This window comes from Vitis riparia, chromosome 9 (genome assembly GCF_004353265.1).
Source record: "Vitis riparia cultivar Riparia Gloire de Montpellier isolate 1030 chromosome 9, EGFV_Vit.rip_1.0, whole genome shotgun sequence".
Taxonomy (NCBI): Eukaryota; Viridiplantae; Streptophyta; class Magnoliopsida; order Vitales; family Vitaceae; genus Vitis; species Vitis riparia.
In genome coordinates, this window is record NC_048439.1 from 6,515,108 (window position 1) to 6,526,425 (window position 11,318).

An 11,318-nucleotide genomic window follows, 5' to 3' on the forward strand; every position below is an offset into this window, starting at 1 on the left:
TATGAGGTAATACATGATAATTAAAAAATTTTAAAAATTATAAAAATATTATATAATTAAATAAACTTAAAAAATTAATAAAAGTAATTTTTTTTTCACATTTAACTCAAAGTTATTTACAATAATACCAAGAATTGTGGATTTAATTCACATTCTATCATATAAATACATTTAATTTATCATTAAATCCTATATTCCATACCATCCTTATAATTTTACTTTAGCAAATTGGGACTCAATTCTCATAATATGTTATCATTAATAAAGCATATGTCATACCAAAGGCATTTTTAAATTACCAATTTCAGCTCCCAATCTCCCACCCTCGCACACCACTGTTGTTGCTGTCAAGACCCACAAACGGCAATCCATATAAAAGGCATTTTTAGATTACCAATTTGAGCTCGCTGTTGCTGTCAAGACCCATAAACGGCAATCCATATAAAAGGCATTTTTAGATTACCAATTTGAGCTCCTCATCTCCCACCCTCGCAGACCACTGCTGTTGCTGTCAAGACCCACAACAGCCGACACCAGTTGCTGTCAGGACCCACGACAGACGACACCACTTGCACACCACCGTTGCTGTTGCTGTCAAGACCCACAACAGACGACACCACCTGCAATTATTGCAAATTTGCAACTATGCAAGACCCAACACTGGAGGGGGAGCAATCCGACTGTGAGGAGGTTGCTTTGCCGACGTCGCCGTGGTAAGATTCAGTCCACTTGACGAGTCACCACCGCCGACACCAAAGCTCCCTCCTCCGGTAAGTAAATCCTAAATCATGCCCAGTCACCAGTTGTAATATTGCGGCTCTATGGTCTATACCAACATCAACTGATAACTGGTAGAGAGATGAAAAGGGAAGACATGGAACGCAGCCTTAGTTTAGTTTTGTCCCAATAAACAATTATTAAGCACTTCACCTACCTTATTATATATAACCGATTAACCTTTTTAAATTCAAGACTACCATGTGGGATTCATGTTGATTTGTTATGGGACAAACAAACTGGGTTGAATACAGACCAAATATCAAAATTTATTTTTCTTTTAATTTTCCTCTCTATTTTCTTTCTAGTGTTAACTTACTTCAATCAGTGTGATGATATTTGCTTTCTTGAATCTAATTTACAGGTTTCCACCAAATCGATCTCATTGTCCAATTGGGTGTGCTTACACTTCTTCAATATTAATTTCTACTCATCTTAAGACCCAATGTGAAGCCAAAAAAAATAGTGGACAAATGGTTCGTAAACCATCTATATAAGTCGATATTAGGAACCATATTCCTCCCACACTCACATAGAAAAATTACAAAGATGGAGACAATGTACATGTGTATACCTCTTTGTTTGGCCTTGTATCTCTTCACTAAACACTTGCTTCATAAGCTTCATAACCTCCCACCGACTCCTTTTCTCTCTCTCCCCATACTTGGCCATCTCTACCTCTTAAAGAAGCCATTGCACCGGACCTTGGCCGGTTTTTCCAGCCGCTATGGCCCTATAGTTTTCCTCCGTCTCGGTTCACGCCCTTCCCTTCTTGTTTCTTCACCTTCTGTTGCTGAGGAATGTCTGACCAAAAACGATATCGTTTTTGCCAACCGCCCTCAGCTTATCGCCGGGAAATACATAGGCTACAACTACACCAGCCTCGTCTGGGCCAACTACGGCGATCACTGGCGGAACCTCCGGCGAATCTCGACCCTCGAAATCCTCTCCTCCAGTCGCATTCAGATGCTTTCTGGAATTCGTGCTGATGAGGTGCGGTTGCTGGTTCTCTGGCTTTTGGAGCATGAGAACCAGACTGTGAACATGAAGGCGATGCTGTTTGAGATAACGACAAATGTGATGATGAGAATGATCTCTGGGAGGAGGTATTATGGCGGGAGCATGGCGGAGGCGGAGGCGGAGGAAACGGTGAAGTTCCGGGAGATAATGGCTGACACAATTCGGCTGGGAGATATGAGCAACATCGGAGATTATTTACCGATGTTGAGGTGGTTAGGGGTGAAGGGGAAGGAGGAGGGATTGAGAGAGTTGCAGAGGAAGAGAGATAGGTTCATGCAGAGCTTGATAGAAGAGCATAGAACAAGAATTGCCAAGGACAAGGAGTCATCTTCATCATGCTGTAATGGCGACGATGGAGAGAAGAAGAAGAAGAAGAAGAAGACGATGATTGAAGTGATGCTGTCGCTACAAGAGAAGGAACCTGATTACTATACGGACCTGATCATCAGAGGCCTCATGCTGGTAGCGTATTTATATATGCTTTTGTTCCCATTTGTATCTAATAATTACATAAATTTCAGTATTTTTTAAATAAGTCAACCTAATTTATTTAAAATTTAAATATTGATTGAACATACAGGTTCTACTGGGAGCTGGAACTGATACCACAGCCACGACTATAGAATGGACACTATCACTTTTGCTGAACAACCCACATGCCCTAAAGAAGGCACAAATGGAGATTGATAATCATCTGGGGGACAACCATCTCATCCAAGAATCAGATTTAAACCAGCTTCCATATCTCCAGTGTATCATAAAGGAGTCGCAGCGCATGCACCCTGTAGGCCCAATAATACCTCATGAGTCGTCCGGCGAGTGCACAGTAGGTGGTTATCGCATACCTCATGGGACGATGCTACTTGTTAATGTATGGGCTATACAGAATGACCCTAGAGTCTGGGAGGAGCCAAGGAAGTTCACGCCGGAGAGATTTGAGGGCATGGAACTGGAGAAACATGGGTTCAGGCTAATGCCATTTGGGTCAGGCAGGAGGGGTTGCCCTGGGGAGGGCTTAGCCGTACGTATGGTTGGGCTGGTGTTGGGATCATTGATTCAGTGCTTCGATTGGGAAAGTGTAGGTGAAGGGATGGTGGACATGAGTGAGGGGACTGGTCTTTCTTTGCCAAAGGCTCAGCCCTTGTTGGTTAGGTGTAGGCATCGTCCAGCCTTAGTGGACCTTCTTTCAAAAGCTTGAATCAATTGTGTCACTTTTATCATATATAATGTGTGTTCATGATATTAATTGTTGTTGGGACGGTGTATGATGTAACAGGTTTGAGGTATTTGTAGTTAATTTTATTTTCTTGAAAACTTTGAATAAAATTTATATATTTTTTATGCTAATATTAAGTTGTGAGTTTTTGAGATTATTTGAGGTTATTTGAGCTTATATTTGATCTTCTAATCAACAAGAACAAGTTTGTGATTATATTTTATTTTCCGTACTACGGGAAAAAAAAACTTTGATATTACATTTGATTCTCTTTCAATTGTAGTTTAATTAATCAAAATATATCCACAAAACTCATATTGTCCCATTCTCTATCATTGGGACCTTACCTTTTTTGTAACTCATTCCCTTAGCTTCTGTACCTCTTTTGCTTAGGCAAAAAAAGGTGTGTACGGATGGTTTCCAGGCAAACCTTCTTTTACGGATAAGTTAATATTTCTATATTTTGTGCTATTTGAAAAATGAAAGAAAAATGTCTGCCCCTTTTTACATTGAATTATCATCGGAGGAGTTGCTTGTAACCCCTAACACTATTCATTGGTTTTTTTTTTTAATCTTTTTTAAGGAGTTTTGACCCAAAATAGGATATTTAAATATAAAAAAATCAAAAAGTAAACCGATTTCCAAAATAATGTTCAATCTAGTGCATTTGTGCCATATAAGAGTCCAGGTCAAGAAACCGTAGTCACCAATTACGGTTTTAAATATTTTTTAAATCAATCAAAATCGTAGTTACCAATTACGATTTTTAAATGGTCTTTACAAAAGAGGAAATAATATCAAACATTATTCTGCTCATAGTAACACGAAAAATATGTCCATATAAGAATATCTCCTAATTTTTATGCAGGGTAAGGCAATGTTACCTGCACCACCTAGTTCTGATTTTGATTCCAAAATTGCTGGCCCATAAATTGATGGATCCATAGGCAAAGATTTTTTAATAGCACCCATGTTAACTTTGCCTTTGATGTCCTATAAATTCTAGAAAAAATCACGGATGCATGGACAAATAACAAAAAAATTGAAGCTAAAATAAAATATTGAGCAAAACTATGATAAGATAAGGTCATTGGCAGTTGGTTATATTGGAGAATAGAGTCTATTCCCAGAAAATTCCAAGAATGAGTTGTATGGACTCGGTTCATCTTGCTCCCGAACACGGAAATTACTGAATTGTTCTCTGCAATACAAGAAAATCAAAAGGAATTCAGTAAGTCATAATATTTTGAATGATGTACAATGTTTTATAATACGGAAAAAGGCACACTTGCAAGTTTTTGAGTTTGCTCTGGTGTAAGCATAGTTGAGAACCCTATAAAGCTTTTACTATAATTGTGAAGTGTCACTGCCTGTGCCCTATCAACACTGAAAACAATCCACCACAACATCTAGAATCATAGAAAAACATATCAAATGTTACAATCCATGCTGTCAAAATCAGGTCAGGATATGGAAAACCAATAGCTATTCTTTTTAGGGATCATGGTTTCTTACCTTCCAATAATGGCAACTTGCATCTCATGGTTAGTGCCCTATCAACATCTCATGGTTATTTTGACAATGACTCACATTGTAAAGGAAATTCTGATATCATTTTCTGGAGTTCTACCCCACCCAAATGGCAAGTCAATCATGCACGGTTTAGTATTACTTTCCAAAATTTGGAGAATGATGTAAAAATCGATAACAACCCCACACCTTCAATCTCTTAGCTTAAGATAAAGCCCTATCCATTGGCCCTTGAAAAGAGGAGTACTATTTTTTTCTGTTCCTATAACAAAATTTGCGTTCGTCCCCTTCATTTTTGGAGTTCTTAAGAGCGGTCCCCTTCATATTTGGAGTTTTTAATAGTGGTCCCCTCCATTTTTGGAGTTCTTAACAGTGGTCCCCTCTATTTTTGGTATCTTTAACAAAAACAATTCATGGTGGCCCTCCATTTCATATCCGTTTTCTTTACCAAAACAAAACATTTTTCTTTCTACCAAGCTCACAATGAAAATAAAATATAAATATAAATAAAAAAAACCAAACACATCTTTACCAAGCTCAAGATGAAAATAAAATCAAAAACCAAACACATCTACAACAACAAACTAAAATATGTGAAAACCAAACAGATTTACAAAAAATAAAAATAAAATTTACGTAAACGGAAAAACTCATAAATCTTAATTACCTTACCAGAACAATATGAAAATTTGGAAAATATTGAATTTAAGCCAAGGATGAACCAAAGACAACTAGATGCAACGGGAGACAACAAGGATGACGAATAAGAAGGCAAAACCCTAAAGGTAAGAAACCTAACCTAAAAGGGAAAGGAACTGAAAATGATTCAAAACCGTAATTGGTAACTAAGATTTTGATTGATTTAAAAAAAAAAAAAAAATCAAAACTGTAATTGGTGACTACGGTCTCTTGACCTAAACTCCTACATGGCACAAACGCACTAAATTGAGCATTATTTTGGAAATTGGTTTACTTTTTGAATTTTTTTTTTTAAATATCCTATTTTGGGTCAAAGCTCATATTTCTAACTATTACACTTTCCTTACTTCACACTACTTACCTGGACATCATTTGTCTACCTGGGTGGTGTGAGTACCCGAACTGACCTTACCTGAACAATTCAACCCAACTTGCCAATCCAGGCTTGGGTTTTCTTGGGAATATTTGGCTTCTCCCACAAATAGTGTATTGTTTATGAAATTATATCCTTTTAGATAACACCATGTCACTTTATGTTGATATTAACACTTTCTATCATTTCTCTCCTTATTTTTTCTTTAGGTTATATTTAGCTCCTAGAAGGTATCAAAGAAAGAAAAAAAAAATTAAAGAAAATTATTTTGTCGTATTTAGTTATATCATAAAAAATACAAAAAAAAATCAAATATATTTAAAATTAGTTAAAAACTTATACGTTTTCAAATTATTTAATTTTATATCAAATATGTTTGAAGTGTCGTATAAAAATAATTTATGAACTTTAACTTTATTTTTTATTTCTTTCACTTTTCATTTCTTTCTATTTTTTCTCTTTATTTTCATTCATTGCATTTTCTCTTAAATTTTTCAAAAACCAAATATAGTCTTGATGTTTGTATAAACAATAGAAAATCTCACAAACTTAGGACGAGTAGAGAGATAAATTAAAACTTCCTTTATATAATATCAAATGAGCTTACCTATCAAGAATGTGAGATTGAATAGAAACTTTAATGTAAGTATATGACTTTGGTCATCCAATCTTATCCAGATTTACTATATTCTTGACTTTAATATTCATCATACTTTGAGATAAAGTAATAATACACAATCAGAAGGACAAATTTGATCATAAATATTCTCAAACTTTTGATTTTTTTTTTATCAAATAATTATATTGGGTTCAATATTTAAATTTCAAACTATGCATCGAGTATCTATAACTTTCAACATTTATATTTAACCGTTAATGTTTAATTTTATTCAATATTCCCTTAATGTTTTATAATAATTTATCTACGAGGAATACTTTTAGAAGAAATTGTCAATATTAAATTATTTGATTAAACTTTTTAAAAAAAATTAATGTTTATCTTTAATATTTATTTATTATTATTTTAATTTAAAATAGAAGATAATGATTACCGGTTTATATTAGAGTAGAAGATAGATTCAAACGTATATAATTATTCATCATTCATCAATAAGACAAGAATGTCATAATTTCTCAAATTTTTTCTCTTTTTATAGTATCAAAGTTTGTATCTTCTTCCTTCTATATATGATATCATAATACGTAGGTTGAAGCAAATTTAAGATCTTGAGGCTTATATATTGACAAGGATATTCTCAACCTCCCTCGCTCTTAAGTTCCCTTAAAAGTAAGTTGAAAACCTTGGTTCTCTTTATTTTTGCTCACTTTTTTTCTTAACACTCGTTATAAATTCTTGAAAACTTTTTTCTTTGGTTATTTTCCAAACAAAAGGCTTTTTTTCCCATCCGTTGTTCTCTTTTTTAATATTTTTCTCTCATATCCTTTTCATGAGTTTTCTTAATAGCCAAACAACTGCTTTTATATATTAATTTTCTCATTGATTTCTCAACCCCAAAAGCTTTTTTCCCTTATCCTATGTAGAACATCATAATAGACATCTATATTTATCATGTAACAAATGTGTTTTTATTTTATATTAGCCAACAACGAGGTGATTTCATCTAATAAAGGACTATATAATACTATTAATACTGAATTTATGTATCGAAGAAAAAAAAATAAAATTCACATCATTAACTCTACAAGAATATTCAAATTAAACTAATGATCCACATATATTTGCAAATTTCTCCTTGCAGCATAGGCCCATGAAAACTTCTTTTTTAAGCTAGCTTTAGTTAACTTGTAAAGCAGACCATACCAAGGTTGGTACGTGGCTCCTAATCTTAAAATAGAGCACAAAAAAAAAAAAAAAAAAAACACTATTAAAATTAAAATTTATATCCAACACAATAATGAAAATATTTTTTAAAAAAACTTATTATTCAAAAAAATTTATATCTAAAATAGAAATTATTACACCATCTTACTGTTAATTTCGATCTTCGAAAATTTGGCGTCTCTGATTGCGATTTCTATTGCAACCCCGCACCATTCTGTGTACTTCTGCACCCTTGGCCGTCCGCACTGCCGGAAAAATGGCCATTAGAGCATGGTTCTCCATTACCAGAACCTTAAACCATCACTTCTTCCATTCTCTCTCTTCACCAAAAACCCACCACTCCCGACTCTTCTCCTCTCAAACCATCCTCCAAGATCCAAACTCACTTTCTTCATCACAATACATAAACGAAATCTCTCGAATTCTAAGCGATTTTCGAGACCCCCACCACGACTTGGAACGTCCTCTCACTGCTTTCTCCCAAAAAATAACACCGGGCCTAGTCGAGCAAGTGCTGAAAAGGTGCAAGAATCTTGGGTTCTCTGCTCACAGGTTCTTTCTTTGGGCAAAAAGACTTCCGGGTTTTGAACATAGCAAAGAGAGCTATCACATTCTTGTAGATATCCTGGGAAGTTCAAAACAATTTCCATTGATTTGGGATTTTCTTTCAGATATGAGAGAAACTCAATGCTGTGAAATTAGCCCCGAAATTTTTTGGCTTATTTTTAGGGCATATTGTAGAGCAAATTTGCCCGGAGATGCTATTCGGGCTTTTCACAAAATGGGTGATTTTGGAGTTAAGGCTGGGGTTGGTGATGTTGATCAGCTTTTGTATGTGTTATGCAAAAGGAAGCATGTGAAGCAAGCCCAAGAGTTTTTCGATGGAGTTAATGTTGAGGTTATGCCGAATGCGAAAACTTACAGCATTTTAATGAGGGGGTGGGGTGATGTTGGTGATTCTAGTGAAGCCCGTAAGTTGTTCGAAGAAATGCGTGAGAGAGGGTGTGCAGTGGATGTGGTTGCTTATAATAGTTTGTTGGAGGCTTTATGTAAAGGAGGGAACGTGGACGAAGCATATAAATTATTTCGGGAGATGGGCTCAAATGGACTTGCCGCAGATGCTTGTTCATATTCAATTTTTATTCGAGCTTATTGTGAAGTGAATGATATTCATTCAGCTTTTCAGGTTCTTGATAGAATGAGGAGGTACAATCTTGTGCCTAACGTTTTTACTTACAATTGTATTATCAAGAAGCTTTGTAAAAGTGAAAAGGTGGATGAGGCTTACCAGCTTCTAGATGAAATGATTGAGAGGGGTGTTAGCCCGGATTCGTGGAGTTACAATGCAATCCAAGCTTTCCATTGTGATCACTGTGAAGTTAATAAGGCTCTTAGGTTGATTTCTAGGATGGAGAAAGAGAATTGCATGCCGGATCGGCATACTTACAATATGGTGCTCAAAATGCTATTGAGAATAGGAAGATTTGATAGGGTAACCGATGTTTGGGGGGCTATGGAGGAGAGGGGCTTTTATCCTGCTGCCTCAACATATGCTGTTATGGTCCATGGTTTTTGTAAGAAAAAAGGTAAACTAGAGGAGGCATGTAAATACTTTGAGATGATGATTGATGATGGGATACCACCATATTCTTGTACTGTTGAGCTCTTAAGAAACCGAGTCATAGGGTTAGGGTTCTCAGAGCAGATAGATGTACTTGCAGGTAAGATGGAGCGGAGCACCTCTTGTGTAATACAAGAGTTGTCTAGTGTAATGAGAGGTGAAAAGGCCTGTGGAAGATTAAGAAGTGAAGAGCAAAACCTTCCTAGTGAGGAAAGAGGAGAGGGCTATGAATATACTTGGTTGACTGAAGGATCTAGTTTGAGCCGTTAGTTTGTTTCTGCTTTCACTGTGATTCATCAAAGCCATCATGTCTTGGAGAACACTCTGATCTGTTTTGTAGGTATGAGACCAATATTCCTGGTCCTTGGTAACCATTTACTTATGATCTTTGGATTAGCTGCTATAATGCTTTAAAGCAAAGATATACTAATTTTCTTATGGTTTGCTATTTCCTTATCTCATGGAATGAATAAATGGGAAGCGATCATGTGATTATTTGGTTTGCAGACCATTCTGTACCTGAGAGAACTGATTGCCAAGCGATCATGTGATCTTTGGATTAACAGAGGTCTGTTAAACGGAGAATTCAGGGTTAAATATCAAGGTTTCAGAGTAGGTGCTTATTTCATATTACTTGTTTCTTTCAGGCGCAAGGCTGGTATATTTTTGTGACCTTGGATCCTTTCTCTGGTCAAGGGTAATAACAGTGATAAGAAATCAAGGCAAATGATTAAGCTGAAAGTGAGACACAACACTGTGGTTTCCCCAATGGCTTAGATGCTCAACAGTTGAAGAAAGGCAGAATCCAAAGAACGTTGGCAAGGATCCGGATAAAATTCATCGGTTTCAACTGACTTTACATGTGAAGACGCTTGTGCTATTTCTTAGCAGGATTATGTAAGTGCACCTGATGATGATCCACATATAGGGATCCAATTTCACATTTCCATGTGTTTTTTCCCCTTCTCATTGGATTTCCATTTTTTTTCCCCAAAACTTCCTTGGTGTTCTTTAAATTTTCTTCTCTCATCTCTTCCCTACTTATATTCCCATGTTCGGTCTTCTTGTTCCTTAAACTATGAATGTGTCTTCTAAAACTTTGACCATAATGTTATTTATCTCCAATCCCTCATTTCTATCTTATTAGAGTGACTGATAAATTATTTTCTGTTGGGTTCTTCACATCTTTTTTTCCTGTCATGGTCATGAATTATTTTATTTTATGAAAGAGCTGTTGTATTCGTGTTCCATCTTTAAAGCTTGTTTGCTTTCTTGACAGGTATGTTCCAATTCAATTGCATCTATTTGGATTCGAGTTGGTAAAGCCATAAGACTACCTGCTCATTCTCGAAGTGCAGTGTTTGGACTCCAACAAAGTTGCATCTCATATTTGTTACCTGTTCATGGAATAGAGCATTACTATTGAGGTATGTTCTTGTAGGTCTTTGGTTGAAGGTGGTAGACCAAGAAATGGTCTCCCCAGAATTCTTCTTTGTAATTTAGAAAGTTCTTGTAGGTCTTTGGTTGAAGGTGGTGGACCAAGAAATGGTCTCCCCAGAATTCTTCTTTGTAATTTTTTTCTAACAAGCAATCATAAGTAGTTTTAGATGTGGCCATGACAAGCTACTTGTAAAACATCTCCTTGATGAATCTATTCTTTTGAAGAGGCTCAATGACTTCACTTGATGAACCTATCCCTTGACCAATAAGAATAAGACACATGCAAATTTAACATGAATAAAAAATTGAAAAAAACCAATTCTACAAATTACCTTTAAAAGGAAACAATCTCATGCATCTCACATTTAAGTTATTTTTACAACAACCTATTATATTATTTAACAAATTATTCTATAGAAGTTGTAAAATATTTAAAATTTTGTGAAAGAAAAGTTGCCATTTATTTTATGATATAAAGTTATAATACTAAGACCTTGTGAAAAAATCATATATAAATAAATTAAAATAAGTATTTATTGTTAAAAAATAGAATGGTGATGTATCAATTATTAATTGAAAATTGTATTATTAATTTTTTTATTTATTGTAATTTTATTTTATTTTATAGAGAAGATTAGGTAAAATATTGAAAGTATTTTTTGGGAAAAAAAAATAAAATAAGACAACCATGTAAAATTTTGAGAGTATAGAAAATGTGATGAGAATACCAAAGATGTAAAAAAGGTACTCAAAAAAGGAGCAGTGTCTTCAATTTTTTTTTAAAAAAAAATTGATATGT

The 11,318-nt window shown here is 35.0% G+C and overlaps 2 protein-coding genes across 2 annotated transcripts; both read left to right on the forward strand.

Annotated features, from left to right (window-relative positions):
* Positions 1-1,130: 1,130 nt before the first annotated feature.
* On the forward strand, positions 1,131-3,075 carry LOC117922555 (cytochrome P450 81Q32-like). The gene is made up of 2 exons (XM_034840702.1): positions 1,131-2,259; positions 2,378-3,075. The coding sequence occupies exons 1-2, from the start codon at positions 1,327-1,329 to the stop codon at positions 2,993-2,995; spliced, it is 1,551 nt and encodes a 516-aa protein (XP_034696593.1). The 5' UTR covers positions 1,131-1,326; the 3' UTR covers positions 2,996-3,075.
* Positions 3,076-7,650: 4,575 nt separating this feature from the next.
* LOC117921694 (pentatricopeptide repeat-containing protein At1g52640, mitochondrial) lies at positions 7,651-10,752 on the forward strand. Its single transcript, XM_034839648.1, has 3 exons — positions 7,651-9,419; positions 9,727-9,976; positions 10,359-10,752. The coding sequence occupies exon 1, from the start codon at positions 7,715-7,717 to the stop codon at positions 9,347-9,349; it is 1,635 nt and encodes a 544-aa protein (XP_034695539.1). The 5' UTR covers positions 7,651-7,714; the 3' UTR covers positions 9,350-9,419; positions 9,727-9,976; positions 10,359-10,752.
* The last annotated feature ends 566 nt before the right edge of the window (positions 10,753-11,318 follow it).

Coding starts and splice junctions, on each gene's coding strand:
- LOC117922555 (XM_034840702.1), top strand. CDS start 1,327: ATGGAGACAATGTACATGTGTATACCTCTTTGTTTGGCCTTGTATCTC. Junction 2,260..2,377: donor TCATCAGAGGCCTCATGCTG/GTAGCGTATTTA, acceptor TTGAACATACAG/GTTCTACTGGGAGCTGGAAC.
- LOC117921694 (XM_034839648.1), top strand. CDS start 7,715: ATGGCCATTAGAGCATGGTTCTCCATTACCAGAACCTTAAACCATCAC.